The sequence below is a fragment of the Lagenorhynchus albirostris genome, chromosome 13 (assembly GCF_949774975.1).
Source record: "Lagenorhynchus albirostris chromosome 13, mLagAlb1.1, whole genome shotgun sequence".
NCBI classification, from domain to species: domain Eukaryota; kingdom Metazoa; phylum Chordata; class Mammalia; order Artiodactyla; family Delphinidae; genus Lagenorhynchus; species Lagenorhynchus albirostris.
The window spans coordinates 4,632,623-4,657,110 of record NC_083107.1 but is presented as its reverse complement, the minus strand read 5'-3'; the positions used below and the strand labels follow the sequence as shown (position 1 = coordinate 4,657,110).

Below are 24,488 nucleotides of genomic sequence, written 5' to 3'. Positions count from 1 at the left end.
ATGCTTTACTTGAGCTGGGTATTTCTTTGGCTTATCGCAGGAGGGAAAATTAAAGGATTTAACACTTCAGGTAGGGGTTTTTCACTTTTCATGCTAACCTTATGAGTTTTATGGTCCAAGTTTAAAGTGACAGGTATTCTGGGATACATCGGCAGCATGGCATAATAATATAGAACATTTCCTTTCTACTTTTAAGATGGGGGTAGGAGGAGAAATTATTGGGGTGAACAGCTTTCAGTTGATACCAAGCACATCCATGTGGAACCCAGTTACTATATCTGGGTGTTCAGTGGAAGCAGCTGAAGAGGAATTAAAGGTGGGTTGGCAGCTCTAACAGGAAGCCTCCGTTGCTACGGGTGATGCTGAAGACGAGTGGGAGGGAATTAGAACAGGAACTTCTTTTCCCCACAGAATGGGAACCGTGAAGGAGAAAGACACCCAAGGGAGCTTAATCCCTTGTGAAACCAAGTACTCTTTGTAAATATGTTAGAATTCCTCTAATGTGTTTCTGTGCTCCTTTGTTTATTGTGGTTTTCAGATTGCTCCACTGGAAAGCTTCTTAGGACATACTCTGCAAGGTGTGGGGAGGAGTTTGTCTTATTTTGTGATTTTCCAGAGCCACAGAAATCCCATTTCTACCACAGAAGTCAACTCTCACCAACGCAAAGCTCTGAACACCTGCCCTGCAGTGGTAGTAAGAACCTATCTGATGTCCAATGGTACCTACAACCTCCAAACAGAGATCCACTAGTAGAAATTACACAAAACTATCCTCACGTGATCCAGGACAAGAGCACCCTTCATTTCTTGACCACAGAGATGAATCATGCTGGGTCATACATCTGTAGACCTAGGATTAGGTAAGTCCAAAGTACATTTCTATCTGAAAACATTACCAAATCCTTTACTATCTGGATATAACATCTGTGTTCACAGGACCTTGTTAACTTTCCTAGGAGCCCCAAGGATGAGGCCTGTTGTGTCAAGATGATCTTAGAAGTTAAACCCAAGACAAATATGTCCTGTGGGAGCTCCATACCACATGAACAACTCCTTCTTCTTGGTAGCATGGACTCCATTTATTGCCCCGGTCTCAGCCACCAAAGTGATACACAAAGTCCAGAGGTGACCTGGTACCAGGTAAGAATGACTTCACTGAAACTGATGCCAGAGCTTAGTTGTTATGGTAGCATCTCCTTATGTAATTTATAGAAATGTGAGTCTGAACCTGAGCTCTAGAGCTTCCCAAAGACTGGCCTCACGCCTACAGAGAAGACCTGACTTTCTAAAGCAGTTTTCCCCTAGGTAGCCACAGAGTCCAATGTTCCAATTATTAGAACCATCCTTTTGATCAGTGTCAGTAAATTTTCTAAAATTCAAGTCCATTACATGTGAGGTTAAGATATAAACTTATGAACACCCACTCATTCAGAAGACCAGATTTGTTCAATTTTACTTCCTTTGGAAAGCAAAGGGCATTGCTAGGGTGAAAGGAACACCCAACAAGCATGTCTTGAAGGGTTTCTGAAAGAAGTAGGAGACTGGAATACTTTCCAAAGAGGACACCTCTGGGAAGACAGTTAAGGCAAGCACCTGGTGGCCTGGGTGACACGTGTATTGCACAGGTGAGTCAGTGGGGAGGGAGAGCAGTGCTAAGAGAAAAAGGGAACAGGAATCAGGAAAAGTCAAGTTTCAGAATGATTCTGAGTTATGAACCACATGTGAGTAAACTTCATAACAAAAACATTTCCATTATATTTTATAGTTTTTCTAAGTCCTAACAGATATATAAATGCCGCATAAGCATCTCTTCCAAAGTCTGGGAATGTCAGTTGACCCAGGGTGGTGGAATCTGGGAACAGAATTTAAATCACCTCCTACATTTGTAATAATTGGCTTTTTAAATATTTATTTATTTATTTGGTAGTGTCGGGTCTTTGTTGCGGCAGGTGGGCTCCTTAGGCAGGCTCACGGGCTCCTCAGTTGTGGCTCACCCCCTCCTTAGTTGTGGCATGTGAACTCTTAGTTGCGACATGCATGTGGGATCTAGTTCCTGGACCAGGGATTGAACCCAGGCCCACTGTATTGGGAGCATGGAGTCTTAACCACTGCGCCACCAGGGAAGTCCTATGATAATTGTTTGAAGTTCAATACTTTGCTTTAAGAAATCATGCAAAATTTTAAATTTGACTTCCAAAGATATCTGTTTGTTAATATAAAAATATCATTTTAAATTGTCCCTGATCAAAGTCCAGAAAGTGGCCCATGTTTATCTGTCGGCTTTTTGTACCCCCAAACTTAGCAAGCAGAGTCTCCTGGAGGTAAAATTACCATTGGGTGAGACAATATTTCCTCACTTGATTCTCTTGAGATTCAGTGACAACTGGTGTTATTATGTCCCTCGTAGAAAGAACTGTACAGGGATGGTGAGTGTGTGCTTAAGGTCTCAATTTTATATTTTAAAATGACACAGAAAATGTGCTGCCCTCAATAAAATCCTAATTTAAGAAGCACCTCACTAATTATTAGAGAAGTGCAATCAAAACTACCATGAGGTACCACTTTACACTGGTCAGAATGGCCATCATCAAAATGTCTACAAATAGCAAATGCTGGAGAGGTGTGGAGAAAAGGGAACCCTCCACCCTGTGGATGGGAATGTAAATTGGTGCAGCCACTATGGAGAGCAGTATGGAAGTTCCTTAAAAAACTAAAAATAGAACTGCCATATGATCCAGCCATCCCACTCTTGGGAAAGTTAGAAAAACCTCTAATTTGAAAAGACACGTGCACCCCAATGTTCATTGCAGCACTATTTACAATAGCCAGGATATGGGAGCAACCTAAATGCCCATCAACAGATGAATGGATAAAGAAGGTGTGGTACATATACACACAATGGAATATTACTGAGCCATAAAAAGAATGAAATCATGCCATTTGCAGCAACATGGATGGACCTAGAGATTACCACACTAAGTGAAGTAAGTCAGACAAAGACAAATACCATAGGATATCACTTATATGTGGAAGCTAAAATATGACAAAAATGAACTTATTTACAAAAAAGAAACAGACTCGCAGACATAGAAAACAAACTTATGACTACCAAAGGGGAAAAGAGGGGAGGGATAAATTAGGAGTTTGGGATTAGCAGATACAAACTACTATATATAAAATAGATGAACGGCAAGATCCTACTGTATAGCATAGGGAACTATACTCAATATCCTGTAATAAACTATGATGGAAAAGAATATGAAAAAGGACATATATATATGTAACGTGAATCATTGTGCTGTATAGTAGAAACTAACACAACATAGTAAGTCAACATACTTCAATTAAAAAAGAAGAAACACGTTAATTTCATAACCTCTAAAATGAGGTTGGTAAGAATAGCCGATGGTTCTGTTCATTATTTTCAGTTCACTCTTAAGAACAAAACTTCCCATGGTTCAAAAGTATTTGTAATCTGGGATGACAGATGCCTTACTACGTCAAGGTAGGCTGTTCCCAAACCAGGCTTGCCCCGTTATTTAAAATGAAAATGCATTTGAATTTTCAATGATTGTATCCCTGAAAGGAAAGCTATTTTCACTTTCTGGTAAAGCACAAGCTACACGGTAGTTGCCAGCTTTCTGCATATGCTGCTCTTAGGAACTAAACCCCCATGTTCTATGACATTCACAAAAGGAAGCTTTATTTCTCTTCTCTGGGGCCTCGACTGCAAATGTCAGGATGTGTTTAACGGTGACTAGGCATCTGTCTTAAAAGTAGGCAAAGCATAGCTGTTGTTAAAATTGTATCTTCTGACGGAGATTTGGACAGGTCATTATTTAGGTTATGTTTCATGGATTGCATGAAATTCATGAGTTGCACGTGTGTGGACATGTGCTTACACACACACATGCACACACACACAGACAGTATCCTGGAAAGTCACAGACCTCATGGAAGTATCACTACAAGTGATGCCATTAGGCAGGAAATAATACCCAATGTTCCTTTTCTTCATGCTAAACCACAGATACTCAGGTGAAGGGTGGCTCACACTTAAGAGTATCTCAAAACCGACAACACTAACACTGGCTGAGAGGACGAAAACATGGTGGCACTGAATTCACATGAAACTGCCGACCAGGGATGAACCTGCCGGTTGTATAGAACAACCACGCGAAATAAATCCATGTGCTGTAGTCTCTGGGGGGGTTCCAAAATATTTTTAATAGACACCTCAAAAAATTTAGACTTGGAGATTCGTAACTGAAATATTGAACGATGAAGAAGTCAGCATAAAGGGAATTATCTGTTTTTCATTCTAATACTATTTTCCTAATTCATAAAAATATAATGGGAATTCCCTGGTGGTCCGGTGGTTAGGACTCTGCGCTTCCACTGCAGGGGGCCCGGGTTCGATTCCTGGTCGGGGAACTAAGATCTCGCAGCGCAGCCAAAAATAAGTTAATTAATTAATTAATTACAATAAAAATATAATGAAAAATAGCTTTAGCGTAAGCAGACTTCGTCTTAGATGATATTACATTAATGGGAGGGCGTTTTTGGTTCTTTAGCTAAATGAATCTTTGACACCAGGCAGAATTCTAACACAGGGCAGTGGGAGAGGCTCTTCTGCAAGGGTCTGGGGCACCGAGACATGGGTGCCTGTGACATGGCTGTGACGTCCTGGCGGTAAGACTGTGCCTGAGTGACTTTTCCATTGGTGGTTTAAGTCAACCTCATTCACATGCCACTGTGCTGACATGGCTGCTGGGTCATCTCTGAACCCTGAGTTCTATGGAATTTTCGCACGTAGACCTGCCACCTCTCATTTCCTTTGGCCTCGTTCTCCTTGTCCCTGGCACCTGGTGGCATCCCGCGAGCCCAGGGACATGGAGAGCTGGTAAGTATGGTGAGACTTGCCAGACCAAAGGTTGATGCAATTCCTGGTAGGGAAGAGGTAAAAGTCATTTAGATTCGATGTTTGGAAGCTGTTTCCAAGGTCCATACATTGGCCCATTCGATTGTTCTCACTGTGAAATTTCAGAATCCTGGGCAACTTCCTACGGTGTGTACAATGCTACAATCCGCAGGTTGTCACGTGTGTCAGTCCTCTCTGGGACTCACTGATGCTCTTTATACAGGATCACACTGACTGATGCTCCTGCTTCTGTAGTTTGCTCTTGACCATTTCCCATCTGAGCAAAACAAAGAATTTCCTGTGTGGCCTCATTAGCACTTCTCTCTCCTACTAGGATCATTTGTGATTATGTTATTAGATCAGCTTCCCATCATTCTTGACACAAATTTCTTGCCCCTTATCTCTTCGATGTTTTGTTTGAGTTCCATCCCATAAAGTCTTGATGATACACACTAAGCCATACTTATCTTTTTTTTTAAAAAAGTCAGGCCCACTTTGTAATCAGTCATCCTCCCTATGGCCCAGCTGCAGCCTGGTTCCAACTCTGCATCCCCTCCTCTGCATTCATTTCTCATGTGATTTACGACACACCTCCACGCCAGTTTCTGTTCTTTGTATGTTATTACCATGTTCTCTAGAAATTTCATCTCTGAATTTTACCCCGTGCCCTGAAGCTTCCTTTTAAAATGTTCTTGATAGATGTCTAACCTTGTCAGTCCCACCTCTTGGCCTTGTTTTACTTCCTACCTGCAGCGGCCCAGCTCTGACCAGTTCTGACCCTTTTCTCAGCTCCTTGACAACCTACTGGAAATTCTTTCTTGGGCCACAGGAACCACACCAGAGACTTGGGGGAGGGGAATTTCTGCTTCTACGAGTCATCAAGCAAAGGGGAAGGGAAATTCCTCAATCAGAACATGAAACTCAGAATCAGAAGAACATAGATACATTCTCAGGCCTCTCACGAGCTATATGGTATAGAACAAAACACAAACTTCAGAACCTTGGTTTTCTCATCTATAAAATGGAAGACATAGAATCTGTGCAAGTCAGAGAATCCTTCTTTTTTTTTTTTAATTTGTTTTAAAGGGCAGTTATTTCCTTCTGCCTCATTTATCTATTTATTTATTTTTATTTTTGCTGTGCTGGGTCTTTGTTTCTCTGCGAGGGCTTTCTCCAGTTGCGGCGAGCGGGGGCCACTCTTCATCGCGGTGCACGGGCCTCTCACTGTCCCGGCCTCTCTTGTTGCGGAGCACAGGCTCCAGACGCGCAGGCTCAGTAGTTGTGGCTCACAGGCCCAGCTGCTCAGTGGCATGGGGGATCCTCCCAGACCAGGACTCGAACCCGCGTCCCCTGCATTAGCAGGCAGATTCTCAACCACTGCGCCACCAGGGAAGCCCCGCAGAGAATCCTTTGAATGTTCATACGAGATACACATGAGAAATAACTTTGTAGTCTACATAGGTAATGAGTTCTTACTATTGATATTTTGTTATTTTTGTTGTTTATCTCTTTTCTTTTGACTGCAGTGGTGAAAGATATATTGCTAGTACTCTTAGTAGGAAATTGGAAAGCCAGGTGCTGTACAGAGGTTAGAGGATTAATGATTATAAGATTAATGATACACTGATACCCCATCATTCAATAAATACTACTGTGCCCCTACCACTTCCTAGCCCCTAAAGATACAAGGGTGATTATGATAGTCTTTGCTTAAATTTACAAGAGTTTCCACAGTCAAAAAAGAGCTGCCAGTCATTTTTCTAAAAATGTCCGATCATCTGACTCTTATACTTCCAAACCTTTCTTCCAACTGACTTGCATTTATTCACCCCTTATTTACAAAGACCTTATTCTTGCTGGCCTGCTTGCTGTATCCTGGAGACACAAAGATCAAACACATCTACTTGCATCAGCCCCTTCACCTTGGCCTTGTTTCCTGCATGCAGGCTTTGCTTCAGGTGTTCCTAAAATGTCAATTACGTTCTTCTTTCTTTTTTCTTTTTCAAATTCTTTTCCCATGTAGTTGCCACATAATATTCAGCAGAGGTCGCTGTGCTATGCAGTAGGTCCTTGTTGGCATTGACTGATTCCTGCATACCCTTCAAGTCTCGGATTACACTGGGGGGAGAGTCCCTACTTTTCCTATGAGGCAGAGCCACCTGAGTGTGCTATACTCTGGCTTACTGCTCAGACGCGCATCCTTAGGCTGAGAGCTCGCTCAGAGGAGGGATCTGTGTTTATTCCTCCCAGTGTGTCCAGGACCAGCTAAATGTCTTGGCACAAAGGCTGCCCTCGACAACTCACAGGAGGAGACACCCAAATGCATCATTACTATAAAAGGGCTATCGTGGGCTTCCCTGGTGGCGCAGTGGTTGAGAGTCCGCCTGCCGATGCAGGGGACATGGGTTCGTGCCCCGGTCCGGGAGGATCCCACGTGCCGTAAGCGGCTGGGTCCATGAGCCATGGCCGCTGAGCCTGCGCGTCCGGAGCCTGTGCTCCGCAACGGGAGAGGCCACAACAATGAGAGGCCCGCGTACCTCAAAAAAAGGCTACCGTGATGATGGAGCAGAGGTCACTGAGCCTGCTCGGGGAGACTTGATAACTTCTCTCCGTGAGAGCCACCCCTTCAGTTGGATTTGAAAAATGAGCAACAGCCTTCCCAGTGGGGAAAGGTGGTGGGAGACATGCTGATTAAGAAAGAACGTGGTTATGTAGGGAATGACAGATGGGTAGAGGGGCAGAAGCAGGAAATGAGTCGGGGAAGGAATGCCAAGATCAGGCTGTGAAGAATTTTAACCTTTACCCTCAAGGCAAAGGAGTGTCAATGAGAGATTCTAAGTAGGAGAGAGAAATGTTCATAACTGAATTTTAGTTCTCACTCAACTTTGAGTCCACTAGGAGTTAAATAATTGTTCCTGAATCCCAGTCCTTCTTTGTCAAAGTTAGATACATCTGTTTAGTTACTTACTTAATGTTTTCAATTTAACATTTTTTCTTTTATTCGAGTGAAATTTATTTAAAGAAGAAACTTTATGTAAGCCCAATACACAGAAAATCTATATCAATTTCCAGAAATATAAATATACGTGTTTTTAAAAAATTCATTTAGGTATCGACCACTTAGACCACTATGAGTTTTCTAGAGTCTAGGGGCCTGAATCTCGCTTTGGGCTTTACCAGGTGAAACAGCTCTTGCTGGGCTGTCTTCATCTCCACATGTAATTGTCTTTGAAAATGCTTCTCGTTTCAAGTAAGAATCTTACGGATATAGTTTTGAGCAGAATCTTTTATAGCTTGGGGGTGTTATGTTCTGCAATGTCCTTATATCAGACTGACCTTCCCCCTTCCTTGGTTCAAATTTGTGAAGTTTCGCTATAGGTGAGCTTAATATTAATAGTAATTCTCTGGTTACATTATTTAATTTTCTTGTCTCTTGGATTAGAATGGAAAACTACTCTCTGAAAAAAGGAGCAACCCAATTAAAGTGGATGACGTTTACGACCATCACCAGGGCACATACGTGTGTGATCACACTCAATCAGATAATTCAAGTTCATGGACAGTTAGAGCTGTTGTTCGAGTGAAAACCATCGGTAAGTGAGGTTTGTGGTTTCAGTATTTGAGATTTCAACCCCAATTACCCAGTTAAAGTTATCTTCTTTGGCTTAGTGATATTTTTCCTTTTTCTGTGGTGAGGAAGGAGACACTCATAGCCTACAGTCACATAAAGCCTGGAATGTTGGTGAACATCAATTTTCCATTCACCTAGATTCCATCCTCCAAGGAAGGCCTAGTTCTGGGTCATATTCAAGTTGTCACAGGTTGGGTTTTCTACGCATTGATTCTGGTTTGTTTTGTGATAAATTAAAAAACAATATCAAAGGCTCATGTAAAGAAATAAACAAGATTAAAGATTTTACATATAAGAGATAATAAATTAAAAAACAATGTTAAATATTTCACACCCAGAAATAAGTAACACTCGTGTACCTATCACGAGCTTTAATAATGGTTTTTCCATCTCACGGTTTCTTTGTCGAAACAAAACAATACAGATACAACTTGAGGCCTTCCCACTTCCTCTCTTTGCAGATGTAGCCCACTCTTAGCTTATAATCCTTTCCATTTATGTTTTATGCTTTTTCTACATATGTAATGTATCCATTAATAAAACAGAATATTGTTTTATGTTATAAAATGTGTTTTGTGTTATAAACACATGGTATTGTTCATAGACATTGTTTTGCTAATTTATACCCGCATCAGCAATGAACAGATTCCCATTATTCCCAAGTCATATTTGGTGGTTTCAGACTTTGGTGTCAAGTGGACCCTCTTTTTTTCAGACCAATTTACGTTTCCCTGACTACGAATGAAGTTGAATGTCTTGCCATTTGCTTATTGGCCCGTTGAGCTTATTCTTCTGTGACTTGTCTGTTTTTGGCCCAGGCTTTCCCTTGGGTCATTCTTATTAGATTTACAAGTGTAAAGCATGGCTAAACTGTATGATGTAATCAATTTAAGCATGGCCTCTATCAAAACATAACCGTACAGAATGGTTGACTCTGCTCTTAGTAAATATAGTAATCAGTTTTACTTCCTCTTCTTTCATTGCAAGATACAAACCACATGGGGCATCTGAGACCAAGTCAAACTCCCCTGCTTACTTCCGGGCCCTGGCACTCTGCAATACGTTAGACCTCATCAATTTACATTTATATGAGATTGTTGCTTGGACGAGGGGTTAGAAGGCAAATACCCAACTTGGACCACTTGCCCCTCCAGGCCTGGTTGCTCTCTCCCTCGGGCATGATAACTTGCCCATCAAACTTTCAGGGGCAGAATCTGCTTTTCTCTCTCCCAGAGGATGCTTTGCAACCTCTGTCACATCTTTTTAAGTCTTTTCTGTCGTCATTCCTGTCTTCCTCATTTACTCATTCGTTCTTTCATGTATTCATTCTTACACCAGTATTTGTGGAACATGTGATATGTGTCAGGCACTGGGCTTGGTGCTAAGGTTGTAAGAATGAGCACCTGGACACTTTCTCTGGCCTCCCAGAACTTACCGTCTCGTGGGGCAGACAAAGAGGAAACAGGCTACTACAGTTCGGTGTGATGAGTGGAGAGAAAGGGAAGCAGCGGGGCATGTGGGGGACACACAAACCCAGACCTGGGTACCCCGAGGCTGGGTGAGAACTGAGGGGTGAAGACAAACTAGCCCAGTGAAGGTGGAAAAGATGCCGTTCCAGGCAGAGGGAGCAGCGTAATTAACATCCAGGAGCTGAGAGACAGCATGGTGCTTTCCAGGGAGAAAGAGAAGGTCAGTTGAGGGTATCTGGAAGCAGAACAGACATCACACTGTTCTAGTAAGTTTGGACTTTATCCAAGGAAAAATGGGGAGCCATTGAGGGTTCTACGTGGGAGAGTGTCATGAATAAATCTGGATTTGAGATAGATCACTCTTGTTATGTAGAACATGGGTTTGGGGGTGGGGCGACGAGGGAGACAGAGAGAAGAATTAGGAGGCTGCTGTGGGTCAAGCAGGCAACTGCTGATGGTGGCCTGAACTAGGAGTGGCAGTAGGAATGGAGAGAAGAGAGAAAACTCCAGAAATACTTAGGAAGTTACACATGAAACGCTTTGGGAATTGGGAGTGAAAAGAGGGAAAAGGAGGGGTCCAGTATGAGAGCCAGGTTTTACGCTGGGCAACGAGGTGGACTTTCTATAACATATTGAGAGAAGATGGGATGGGATGGGATGGGATGGGATGGGGTTGGATGGGATGGGATGGGTAGGGGTGGGATGGGATACATAAGGGTGGGAAGGGATTGGATGGGAAGTGGTGGAATAGGATGGGATGGGATGGAAGTGGAAGGGGTAGGATGGGATGGGATGGAAGTGGAAGGGGTAGGACGGGATACATAAGGGTGGGAAGGGATTGGATGGGAAGTGGTGGAATAGGATGGGATGGGATGGAAGTGGAAGGGGTAGGATGGGATGGGATGGAAGTGGAAGGGGTAGGACGGGATACATAAGGGTGGGATGGGATTGGATGGGAAGTGGTGGAATAGGATGGGATGGGATGGAAGTGGAAGGGGTAGGACGGGATACATAAGGGCTGGTGTGAGGCACGGGTGGGGGGGGCCGCAGATTTAAATCATGTTCTAAAAAGATGTCTCTGGTCACTCTTTGAGTAGACTTAGCAGAGGTGATTAGGAATGGCTTTACGTGTGTGTCAACAGAACATGTTGATGGAGTTTATGTGCAAGATGAAAGAGGGAAATCAATGCCAGATTACTTTTCTGGCATGATGAGTTGGTAAACAGTGGCACCATGTAATGAGACAGAAAAAATACTGAAAGAGAAGCAGGTCTGAGGAAGAAATTCAGTGTTAAGCTTGAAAGGACTTTGATTCATCAAGTCACCATGACAAGTGGGTATTTGGATAAACCAGTCTGGGATACAGGCTACTACATCGGGAGATGTGAATGTGAGGGTGGCTGCCGGCACGATATCTAAAGCCGAGGGAGAATGGGGTCACATGGGGATGGAGTATAGAGAGGAGAGAGCCTAGAACATCCAGCACTGGGAGGCACGGGGGCGGAGAAGCATCCCCACAGAAGATGGAGAAGCGGTGTAAGAATGGACAGAGAGTTAGCTATCCCAGGGCTCAGCGATAAAGTGTCCCAAGAAAGAGGGAGTGACGCATGGCCTCATATGGTGAAGCCTGGAAACTGCTCCTTGGATTTGGGAAGAGGGAGGTCATTATTTACATCAGCAAGTGGGTATCAGTGGCAAGGTGGGGAGGGAGCAGTAAAGGAAGTGAAATTGATGACATAGGCGAGAGAGCATTTTGAGGGCCAAGAACTTTCATAGGGAAGAGAGGCCTGGAGCGTGAGCTGCCCCACAAGGAGAGCAGGTGGAATGAAGACCACAAGGAGAGACCGGGGAGACGTGATACTCACAAGAAGCGCGGAGGAGGAGAAGCCCATAGCGCTCAGGGGAGTGAGTGCAGAGGGGGGAGGCAAGCCTCAGAGCACAGAAACGTGCACCCCGAAGAGGAGAGGAGAGCATGCCCAGCAGCACCCAATGCTACTGAGAGGGAAAGCAGACTAAAAACTCAGCCGTGGGCTTCCCTGGTGGCGCAGTGGTTGAGGGTCCGCCTGCCGATGCAGGGGACGCGGGTTCGTGCCCCGGTCCGGGAGAATCCCACATGCCACGGAGCGGCTGGGCCCGTGAGCCATGGCCGCTGAGCCTGCGCGTCCGGAGCCTGTGCTCCGCAACGGGAGGGACCACAGCGGTGAGAGGGCCGCGTACCAAAAAAAACCAAAAAACAAAAAAACTCAGCCGTGCCCAGTGGATTTAGGTGCAAGGAGGTCACTGGTGACTTTGGCCAAAGCGGTTTCAGTGGAGTGATGGGGGCAGAAATCAGACTTCACGGGAGGGGAAGGGAGGGAGGAAACGAGCGCACAGCGCTCTTTCAACAACTTGGCTGGGAAGGGAGGAGAATGAGTGGGGCAGGGGTATAAGGTGAAGGGTTTTTTCCTCTTTTTTTTAAGATGGAGAGACTGAGAGTGGATAAATGCTGATGGGAAGGAGAGAGAGAGAGTCAAAGATACAGGAGGAAGCTAATGTAATTGAGGGAAGGAGGTCCCTGAGAATTAAGAGAGAACAATTCCAGAAGAGAGGTGACGAAGTTTCCTTTCTTAGGAGATGGGACATCTTCAGGAGGAAGTTTGACAGTGGAGGCATATGTGAAAGTTTGTGGCAGGAAGCTGAGGGATAAAATGATTCATGAAGGGCTGAGCTCACCTTTATTTTCAAACAAACCATGAACTTGAGGATGGAGGGAGGGGTGGGCTCCAATCTGGCTAACCTGTGCATTCTCTCAGGTTCGTCCTCCTTCCTGTGGGATTACTCAGCCGGATGCACCAGAAAACAGTCTTGGAGGAGAAGATGGGGTGGGGTTTCACATCTGCGATGGGCCCGCGGGGCTGGCCTGGAAGGAGGTTCCCCCTGGGCGGGTATGGATTTATCAAGGACTCAGCTTTCGCTAGCACCTGCAACCTGATGTCACAGTCATTTCTGGAGGCGTGATTTTCACATGGAGACTTGAGTCTCTAGCCTTGTACATTATGGATGAAATTTGAAGAGGAAGTTCCAAAACATTTAGATCAGAGTGTGACCGTGCGTTCAAATCTTCAGGAAGCAGGCCTTCGGATTTCCCGGTGCAAATAATAATTTTTATTTTCATCTTTTAGTGAAGAACACGAATCTCAAACCAGATATTCTGGATCCCATCAAGGACACCCTGGAAGTGGAACTTGGTAAGGTGGGTGGTGTCATCACCCTGGAATGACACTTTGCTTCTGGGAGCAGGTCTAAGTGTGTTACAGTGAAGAGCGTCAGGATTTCACATTAAACAGAATTGGGGTGAATCTAGCCTCGGCCACGGACTCGGTCTGTGATCTTATACAGCTATTTAATCTTCTGAAGCCTCAGGTTATAAATCTGTAACTAGACAAAATAAAACTGACCTCACAAGGTGGCACTGAGAAATATGGGATGATGTATTGATATATTAGGTGACTTGTATGTGAGGCATGATCAATAGATTTTTTTTTTTTTTTAAGATTCTTCCTTACTCCACCCAGGAACAGTGGGTTACACAGATTGGTTCGGTTCATTGATTAAATCTATAAATTTAATCAGTTAACCAACGTAGGTAGCCTTAACCTTTACGAATACAGCGTTTGGTCTGGCCTTTAAGATAAATTGTAGGAGAATACTACAACCCTTGCTCAAATAAGTTGTATTCCAAATTAGTGTCTTCTTTGGGGTAGAGGGGGAAAGTGACTTCCTGTGGTCCCCTTTGATTTTGTCAGCTTCAGTAACATCTACATCTTCCCACATAACCAAATAGGAACTGTTCTCTTCAAAACCAAGTGCTGGTTGTTTCAATAAAGTAAGTGTTCTTTTAAGTGCTAATAAGATATTTATCGTTGTAGAAAGAAAGGTAAAAGTAGATATTATGGTAAAAGACCACTGGGTGGCGGTTTCCTTTAAATGCTAATAAGATGTTTATCATTATAGAAAGAAATGTAAAAATAGATATTATTAAATCACCACTAGGTGGCGGTAGCGGTGTACCCTGATTATGAAATAGAAATAACAGTACGGGCAAAATCACAAGAATGAAAGGAAGGAGGAAAGAAGCAGGGAAAACATTAATTAATTCAAAAATAGCCAAGTTACACAAGGTACCAATGCATTTTAAAGTATTACTGTGGGGAAAGCATTATTAAGGTGCAAAGGTGAGTTTTCAAATGGAGTCCCTAAACATTTCACGGTTAAAATATTGAGTTTGAGGCAGAGCATATCTGGATACCCCTTACAGAGAAAATATCTGGATACCCCTTACAGAGCATATCTGGATACCCCTTACAGAGCAAAGAGGGTAGCGTAGTTACATGCATGTCAGTCCACAGTGTAACGTTCAAAATACTCAGCTGAATAGCTAAATACTTTCTTCTTTAAACTACATGCCGCCCAAACCTCAGGATTTTCATTTAATATGCAAATACTAGTCAGTATTTCTTTACTGGCCCCCTTGTACTACTTCAACAGCAGCGTCGGAAGACAGAGCTGGTCCCTGAAACTGCTCATTTTCCTGGCGTTTATCCTTAAACCACATCAGAACCCGTAGTGCTGTGACCATGCCTATCTTCGTTTGCAGAAATGTAGTCACAGGTTTGAGATCTAAGAGCTGCCCAGTAGAGACAAACATCCCTGGTTTTACCTGTTTCCGAATGAGAGACAGGTGGACGTTTGGCTTTGTCTGGTACACCTGTTTTACCTGCGAACCTGACTGCCCCAGGGAACAGTTTCCAGATGGTGTCTTCCTCCTGCACGGGACAAAGTGTTCTCACGGGCTTCCTTCCTGTGTTCTGTGGCCCTTTTTTCAGGAAAGCCTTTAGCTCTTAACTGCACGGCCCGATTTGGCTTCGAAATAAACTTTAAGCCTGTGATACGATGGTACGTCAAAGATTCTGACCAGGAGTGGGAAGTCCCAACACCTGAGGGGAGAAGGTAAGAAGGAAATGAGCGAACTTATTCTTTGCAACTCACACTAAAAGCTTTCACCTTTAGAACCCCCTGAAATGTACACACAGAGCTGAACAAACAGATGGAGTTGGTGTGGCCACTAGCGCCAACTAGTTGTGCAAATAAAAGTATAGAAATGCAAAGCGTGAGTTAATTTTAAACTTGGGGGCCAAATGCAGTTTCACAGAGGGCCATAGAATGAAATATTTCCGTTGTGTTTTTTTTATTGTTATTTTTTATTTTATTTTTTATTTTATTTTTTATTTTTGGCCGCACAGCTTGTGGGATCTTACTTCCCCGAACAGGGATTGAGCCCAGGTCTTAGGTAGTGAAAGTGCTGAGTCTTAACCACTGGACCACCAGGAAATTCCCCCCACCTTTTTCTAAAATAATCTTTTTATTTTATTTTTTACATTTTTTATCAGTTGTTTTAAAGTTCAATTTGTAGTAACAATTTGATGTGGCTACTTTGCCCACCAAACCAACCAGCAGACATAACAACCCATGCTGCTTGAATAGACTTGGCATATGGAACAAACGGGAAAGGATTCTGCACCCTAGCCAGCCATTCTCCATTCCCCCCTGTGCCGTCCGTCCAGAGTGGGCCGAGTCAGGGCCCCAGTGTTGGGGTCCTTAGCAGTCCGGAGCGTATGCAGAGAAAATGGCACAATAATAAGCGATCTGACCGAAAATACGAGAAATGAGGAATAGTTGATGCAATCCAACCTGGAAAAGGAGACCCAGAGGTGAGATAGCTGTCTTTTTTGGGGTTTTTTAAGGCATATCTACAGCAGCTTCATTTACAATAGTCAAAAATTAAAACACGGTTACATTCATTCATACAGTGGATTATTATTCAACAATAAAAAGAACAAACTGACTAGAGAAGGAAAAACTAATCTAAGGTGAAAAAAATCAGAACTGTTATTCCTTCTGGTAGGCTAGGCATTGGCTGGAAAGGGATACAAGAGAACTTTCTGGGAAGTTGGAAATGTTCTATACCCTAATAACCATTTGTCAAAAGTATACAGCTAGGGACTTCCCTGGTGGCCCAGTGGTTAAGACTCCGCCTTCCACTACAGGGGCACAGGCTCTATCCCTGGTCGGGGAACTAAGATCCCTCATGCCATGCATGAGGGGAAAAAAAAAGTATACACCTAGATTGTGCACTTCAAGGTAGGTAAATATTACCAAAAAGAACCATATAATGACAAGGGAGTAGGTGTAGGGAATTAGTGAAGGCTTAAATAATACCAAAATGGCTGCGGTATAACTGAGGTATAATTGATAACTGAGGTATCATTTTATTGTTGTCTGCATATGTGAAACTATAACTTTTAAAGAAATTAAAGAAAGAAGAGATAGTCTTACATTTACCCAGACATTTGCCAACTGCAGTCACCCTCGTTCTTTCCCGTAGATCTGATTACTGTTGCAATGTGGGATCTCTGTCTTGAAGTACTTGGAAGCTATTAAGTTGTATGAGAAACTAGACTTAGTTTGCAACCCAGATTAGTGGGAAGAATTTACTGGGAAGACAGTTTGGCTCAATGGAAAGTAAAACTCTAGACATTTGGAGCTAGAGTCCCTCATTTTCCCAACATCTGTTCCAAAGTAATAGCCTCTGTATTAAGCACTTCCTCCTGGATTTTAAAACATTTCAACAGACTAATGTAATATCGCTTTGAAGAGTATACATCATTTAAAAAATAAAGGATGGGTTTTGGTAACAGTAATCAAATTGAGAAAGAACTTCTAAGACAAGGGAACTCATTGGGTCCCATATTAAGGTGATACTGCATCAGACTTGAAGGTAGTCAAGCACGGTAAAGGGAGAATGCCCTGACTATATGCTCCCGGGTTTGAATCTCTGTTTTCCACCTATTTAGCAATGTGAACCTTAACCTCTGCGAGCCTCCACCATGCCATCTATCATCTATGGATACCAAACTTCACCCCTGTAAGGAGCAAATACGGTAGAGGTGATGTGCTTAACACAGCCTCTGGCAGGCAGGAAGCGTCCAGTGAATAAGAGTGGGTATTGTAGGCTCCACACCAAACAGCCTAAAACATCATCCACAGAGACCATATTCTTTAATGTGAAGACAGACTGCAGACGGGCAACTTTAGAGAATCCAGACTGTGAATCAGTGCCGAGATTCACACATCCTGGACAGGGCGGATTGACACAGGCCCAGGAATCACGCTGCCACTTCCCAGCGGTGTGACCTTAGATTGTCACCCACCTTCTTGCCTGTTCTGAGCTGCTCAAGTCAGGATGGTCACACCGTTACCCGGTGGGGCTCCTGTGAAGACGGAGGAGATTTGATCCTCTCCTCCACGTTTACGCTCGGGGGACCAGAGGACCGTCTGATACACACAGCCCTCAGTAGAAGCTAGTCATCTCTAACATTATTCTCAAATTGTTGTATCTATTCTGAAGGGGAATTCTTAGAGTAAGGAAGATCAGATGAGCCTCGCAAGTAATTATAGTCTAGCGTAAATGCTTAGAATGATGCTTAGCTGATTCAATCACTTAATAAAAAACGAGCCACCTCTGAGCATCCTCTGTCTTTCTGGCATCTCCTTGTACTGTCTGATCCCACAGCTCTTCTGAAAGCCAAACGGTTATCTACTTACACATGTTCCAAAAACTGCAAATGGGTGTCAATCTGTGTTACTAAAGGGGTGTGGTATTTTCCCTCCTTTCCTAGTGTTAAATCCACCTTAAAGAATGAAGTCATCGAGCGTGTTGTCTTCCTGAAAGAAGTTACTCAGAGCGATCTTCGCAGGAAGTTCATTTGCTTTGCCCAGAACTCCATTGGGAACACTACCCAGTCCATCCAACTGAAAGAAAAGAAAGGAGGTGAGCCTGAAGGTGGCTGCAGGATGCACCTGCTTTCACCCGGGAGGAGAGGAACTTGCCCAAGGAAGTAGCCACAGTGATGGTAGCCACTAACATGCTCTAGATGCCAGACAACATTCTAAGTCAGCAATGTGCTTGTGCTGATTCATTCAGTACCTTGCCCGAGGCCGCACAACTAGTAAGTTTCACATTGGTGATCCAGAGCTGGTCCTCTTACGAATGTTCTGCATACGGGAGCTGTGTTCGTTCATTCATTCATTCACTCCTTAGTTCATTTACTTATTCATTCATCCTACAAAGACCTACAGAGCATGCCCTATGTGGCAGGTATCGTACTAGGACCTAGCTCCCTTTCCTATTTTCCTCCCCTGGCTTCCAAATCCAGAGAATGTGATGGTCTGGTGTCGGAGAGTAAAGGAGAAAAAGAGGGGAGAAAGAGTATTCTTGTTCAGTTTAGGAGTGATATGTGTACATCACAGATCATAGCCTCTTAAAGCTAGAGAGGAAATTCCTGGTAAGGAATAACTCTTAAATTTCTTTAAGAAGATGCTCAGAGATGGAGGTGATATCATTCATTCAGTTAGTAGAGATGAGAGAACAAGCAGGTTCTGAATGCTTGTGAGGCTTAAATAAGACACATTTGGTGGGTGCTCCATAGAGGTGGGTCAAAGGTGCCACGTGTTAGGTACGGTGGAGGTGAGAAAGCCAGTCAGATGTGGCTCTGGGCTTCAGGGAGTTTAGACTGTAGTAGGGTTGATAACACGTGACAATAGTTTACAGTATGCAATAAGAGGGACAGAAATGGGTTGTGTGGAAGCTTATAGGAGAAAATGATTTAAAAAACAAGTTTTTATCAGTTTCCCAGCCACCCCAATCAGAAACGACCCATTACCCTGGGTTTTCTTGAGTTCATTTTATGGTAATTCCCTCAAGATGTGATTTAAGATGTGTCCAGATTCAAGAGAAATGTTTCCAGTAGATTTTGATAAAAAATAATAGGGCTGGAAAAGGTGCTGGGCTGGCCTGAATGTGGCCGTATAGGGGAGGCGGGTGTTGGAGGGGACGCGGGCCCTGTACCTGCTCACGGCCGCCGCGTCTCCGCAGTGGTGTTCCTCTACATCCTCCTTGGCACCGTCATGGCCCTGGCAGGTGTGCTGACCGCAGGTGCGCTCTTCTACATGTACTGGATTGAAATAGTGCTGCTGTACCGAACCTACCAAAACAAGGATGAGACCCTCGGGGGTAAGATGACCCAACTCGCCTCGGAACTGACTTAGAGGGAGGGGCTTGAGAAATGGATGTTCCACGATGGAGAAAGTCATGACCCTCGGGCTCTGAGACCCTCCTGCAGGTCTGGCGGCTTCACACCTGGGAAGGGCTGGGAGCCCAGGGGAGAAACAAATTCTCTTCATCCCAGTTACTAGGAATCTTGCCAACGATGTTATCATAGGGCACATTGGACTTGAAAATAACCCTCCACTCACCAACCTGAAGCAAGATGGCAGATGACTTACCATCTCCATGCCTTACTTTTCTCTTCTGTAAAGTAGGGTTGTAATCACAATCACAATGAATGCAATGTGGGCTCTTTGAGTTAAGACATATTGGGCATTTAGAACAGCATGTAGCACATGGTAAGCACTCAGTGATGCCGGCTCCAGCTCTCATTACCTCTTGAGGACTGAGTGCACGCCAGGCTTATGTATCAGCTGCTGGAATCGTCACCGAAATCCTACACGCCAGGCAGAGGCGTGAAGTCTGTGCCCCCAGTGGAACTGCTAGGGGATGTTAGAGGTTGGGATGGACCCCAGGCAGTTAGGTTTAGAGCCCCCATTAGCTATTGCCTCAGTTAACTTCTTCTGTAAAGTGAGGGGCTTGGGGATGTGGAAACGTCCCTAAAAGAGTGAAGTTCTGGAAGATACTAGCAGTGGCACTCTCCACGAAGTATCTGTCAGTTTTCCCATGAGACAGGTTAATAGTGTTTATTAACATTTGCTTCTTTCGACTAGAAGAGCTGCTGGTGTGTTTTTCTAGTCCCGGAAGGCTCAAAGGTTAGAACGTTGGCAGTTTTAGTGAATGATTCTATTGCTTGGAAAGGGCAGAATCCCTTCTGCTGGATTCCAGGGACAATGAAATACCTACCTAATTGGGATGCCCCTTTACACACACACCAGTGGTTTCCCCACACTAGGAACTCAGTGAAGAGCTGTCAGATCACTGGGAAAAGGGGCAGCACAGAAATGCATCGATCACACTTTTCTTTAGACCAATGATTGAGAATACACACTAGAAGTCCTCAAGCCAAGAGGATTTTGAGGTTATATTTTAAATAGCTTTTTAGAATTGAGCAAATTATCTAATCACTGTCTTCATTGATCTCCTAGACAACTTCATACTTCTTTGACTCAAATGCTATTTTTCTTAAGATTCTAGGGCTTGTACAGAAGACTCAATCTACTGTGAAACATCTTAATTTTTGGAGGGATGTTTTTGACGCTAATTTATTTTTTAATTGAAGTATAGTTGATTTACAATGTTGTGTTGGTTTCAGGTGTACAGCAAAGTGATTCAGTTTTATATAAAAAACTGGATTCTTTTCCATTATAAGTTATTACAGAATATTGAGTAGAGGTCCCTGTGCTATACAGTAGGCCCTTGTTGGTTGTCTGTTTTATATATAGCCGTGTGTATATGTTAATCCCAAACTGTGAAGTACTTTAAATGTGTCCGCTCTTGTTTGCACAGGCAACGTTTTAGCAATCTGACAGGGAGGCAGAACCCAGTTTTCAAGCACAGAGATTCATTACACTCTGTGGCCAATCTAATGTTTTTCAGCAAAAGGACTGTTTCCTGGGACTATCCCAAAATTTAGAGAGACATAGGATGGCAGAATTGTGGGGATCGTCTAATTCTCCCACTCGCTAATATTATTACAAAAGAAATTTAACTTTTTCCGGTTATAGAAAAATCCCAGTTTGCTGGAGTGTCACAGGGATGTGGAAAAAATCAGGGTGACTACGGTGTGTCACACAGGAACTGCACAGCGTGTACCTGCTGGCCGCGCCCCCTGAGCCGCCGCCTCCCCACCTGGGCAATGAGAAGTATCTTAGATGCACCTCCAGGACCTCGCTCTTTGGCATCCTCCTCTCTTGACACCAGACCACCTCTGTTTCCCTCTTGCTTTTCTGTTTCTGACACTTCTGTTAGCTAAAGCCTCTTAGGTCCGTGTCGAGCAAACTGCGAAACTGCATCAGTAACAGCGCGGCTGTTTGCTCCTTTGTAATAATACTATTGGTCGGGCACTGTGCAAAGTGCTGGAAGATGAGCCAGCTGTGTGCAACTCCAGAGCTCGCGGGTTAACTTTTGAGATTTTCTATGGCTTCCAGTTGGTTCTTTAGCACATCCCAGAGTCTATGTGCATTTATAATAGTTGAGTCAACAGAGGCATATGAGACCTTAAAAATACCCTAAAACAAGTTCCAAAATATAGTTTTCCATCTAAAAGGGAAAGGAATGCATATTATCTTGGGCCTGCCATAAGTCAGTCACCGAATCCTTCATATACATTATCCCAGGCAGCCCTGACAGAAGCAAGACGGGGAGTTATGACTATCTCATTTTACATATGGGGATTCAAACAGATACGTGTGCTGTCAGCTCGCTAACGCACTGGGTCTCTGCAGGGCTTTGCTCACCGGGTATTATCACGCTTTGGTGGAGCAGACTCCACTTTGATGTGTGACTAATGAGACAGCAACGCTGCAGATGCAAAAAAAGCTCCGAGGAACTCCTGAGAACATGTGATTTAATCAGAGAAGGCCCCAGCTGTTTGATCTGACATCAGTGAAGGTGCAGGAGGGCCTCATCGATTAGAATCTGATTCTGGGTGGATAATCAATACCCCTCAGCAGTGTGATTCTGAAATGAACACAGATGCTGCTTTTCATTTAATAAATCCATGCAGTAAGAATCCCAAATCTTAATTCTTATCCATGTACCATATGGTTCGAGTGTATGTAGGTATGCCACGAGAGTAAAAAATAGGTCAATGGCTTGCATTCTTTTTTCTTTTTTTGCGGTACGCGGGCCTCTCACTGCTGTGGCCTCTCCCGTTGCGGAGCACAGGCTCCGGATGCGCAGGCTCAGCGGCCATGGCTCACGGGCCCAGCCGCTCCGCGGCATGTGGGATCTTCCCGGACCGGGGCACGAACCCATGTCCCCTGCATCGGCAGGCGGACTCTCAACCACTGCGCCACCAGGGAAGCCCCGTGTGGCTTGCATTCTTTATTGTGCTTCTTCCTCAGATAAAAAGGAGTTCGATGCTTTCATATCCTATGGGAAATGGAGCTCTCTTGAGAGTGAGGCCACTTCGTCTCTGAGTGAGGAAACCTTGGTTCTGAGTCTATTCCCTGAAGTTTTGGAAAACAAATATGGATACACCTTGTGTTTGCTTGAAAGAGACGTGGCCCCAGGAGGAGGTAAGTCCTGCACGCCAACAGAAAACGTAGCACAAGAAGGAGAGTTACGTGTAAGCACTCTCTACGTTGTCTTGTCATTCTTTCTGCTGGGCTATTTATCTTCTGGAAGGTTTCATGAGCTTAGAACTTCTGGGGCAACAACACAGAAAAATGTGTGTTGCAGAGACACGCTCCATCATCAAAAAAATCCATCTTCAATGGATATACGTATATGTCTAACTGCACCACTTTGCTATACACCTGAAACTAACACAACACTGTAAATCAACTATACCCCAATATAAAATTAAAATTTAAAAATAAAAAAAATTGCCACAGGAGGAAAATAATCCATCTTCAGGAAAAAACATTATTGGAGTGCAGGGAGCCTTCCAGAATGATCTCTTTTCTGGCTCCTCAACAGGAAGTTATCTCTTGTCCTCCCAAACGGGTGGTCCCCCTGCTTTCTGGGACTGTGCCTGACACAAACTCAGGACTGGGTCCAGCAGACTCCCCAGGCCCGGGCCCAGTCCTGGGCACGATCAGATGTGCAGACCTCATCCTGTCCCGCTGACCTCCTCTGCCTGAGATGCGCAACCCAGGAGCCTGGGACATTCCATGCCCCTCTCTTATCCCAGCCAACCTTGTTCCAACGAGCTTTGCTCCTAGAGGAATTGGCAATTTGAGGAGACAGAACACAGGGAGGAATGTGAAACTGACAGTCACTAGACACTGGAACATATCTTCAACTGTCCACAGAGTTGATTTAGGAGAAGTGATAAAGAAAACCAGGCTTCCTTTCCTCTTTGCCTCAGAGTGCCCATTGCAAGGAACCCGCTGGATGGATCTGGGAGATTCAGGGTTATTGTGACTCAGGGTTTAACAATAACAATGTCATGTATACACTGATGTGTATAAAATTGATGACTAATAAGAACCTGCTGTATAAAAAAACAAACAAAAAAACAACTAATAGTAAACTTTCTTTGGGTTATTTGTATGGAAATATGCTAATATAAATGTTTCAGACATTACATGAAATTTCTAAAAATCTTATATGTTCTGATATAATGTAATAGGTCATAATTCTAGTTATTACTTTAAAATGTATAACTCAGAAATAACTAAATTTCCTTGTCAATTGCATTATTATGAACTTTTATCAAATCTTTAACCGTGGTCATTAAAAAAAAACAATAACAATGTCGAATAATTAAATCTTTTATTTCCAGCGTATGCAGAAGACATTGTGAGCATTATTAAGAAAAGTAGAAGAGGAATATTTATCTTGAGTCCCAGCTACGTCAGCGGACCCAGTGTCTTTGAACTACAAGCAGCAGTGAACATTGCCTTGGAGGATCAAACACTGAAACTGATTTTAATTAAGTTCTCTTCCTTCCAAGAGCCGGAGTCTCTACCTCATCTAGTGAAAAAAGCTCTCAGGGTTTTGCCCACTGTCACCTGGAGAGGCTTCAAATCAGTTCCTCCCAATTCCAGATTCTGGACCCAAATACGCTACCACATGCCTGTGAAAAGCTCTAAAGGATTCACGTGGAATCATCTCAGAATTAGCCCAAGGATTTTTTCTCTAGAAAAGACTCAGTAAAACAGAAACCGCTGGGAGGCGCTCCCAGCCTAAAGGACGGTGAAATGGGCCCTGAGCTGCCTCCTCCTACACCCCTCCCGTCCTGTCCCTGGTGAGTAGAGAGAGACCCTGATGGACAGAGCACACAGCGTGGATCAGGCTGATATAGAATGGGAAGCGTTCTGCCAGCCCTGAGCGAGTGTGGCGGGCACTGGAATGACACGAAAACTATTGTGGGAGCCTCAGATTTCCTGGGCTAGACAGAGGGAGAGCGAATTCAGCCCACACGGCCCCTAAGATTTTCCTAGTGGTCTCAGCGGAATCAGCAGATACAGCCACTTGGCTTTGTGGCTATGGACTTGTCATGTCTTCTGTGTATTGTTCACATCACTTCATAGATCTTTGCAGTCAAATAAATATTATTTTATTAGAAACAAGTGATTTCAACTTTGCCTAAACCGTCTCTGTGAAGAAGACAATTCTTATTCCGTGTTCACCCATTCTCTGGAGCACAGAAAGCAAGTCGGAGAGGCAGAGACCAGGGGCAAGGAGCAG

At 43.9% G+C, this 24,488-nt stretch overlaps 1 protein-coding gene across 1 annotated transcript; it reads left to right on the top strand.

The window, feature by feature from the left end:
* On the top strand, positions 1–24,333 carry IL18RAP (interleukin 18 receptor accessory protein). Its single transcript, XM_060169442.1, has 10 exons — positions 1–70; positions 539–860; positions 957–1,140; positions 8,364–8,514; positions 13,183–13,248; positions 14,887–15,010; positions 17,740–17,891; positions 18,996–19,133; positions 22,196–22,369; positions 23,581–24,333. The coding sequence occupies exons 1-10, from the start codon at positions 1–3 to the stop codon at positions 23,952–23,954; spliced, it is 1,755 nt and encodes a 584-aa protein (XP_060025425.1). The 3' UTR covers positions 23,955–24,333.
* The last annotated feature ends 155 nt before the right edge of the window (positions 24,334–24,488 follow it).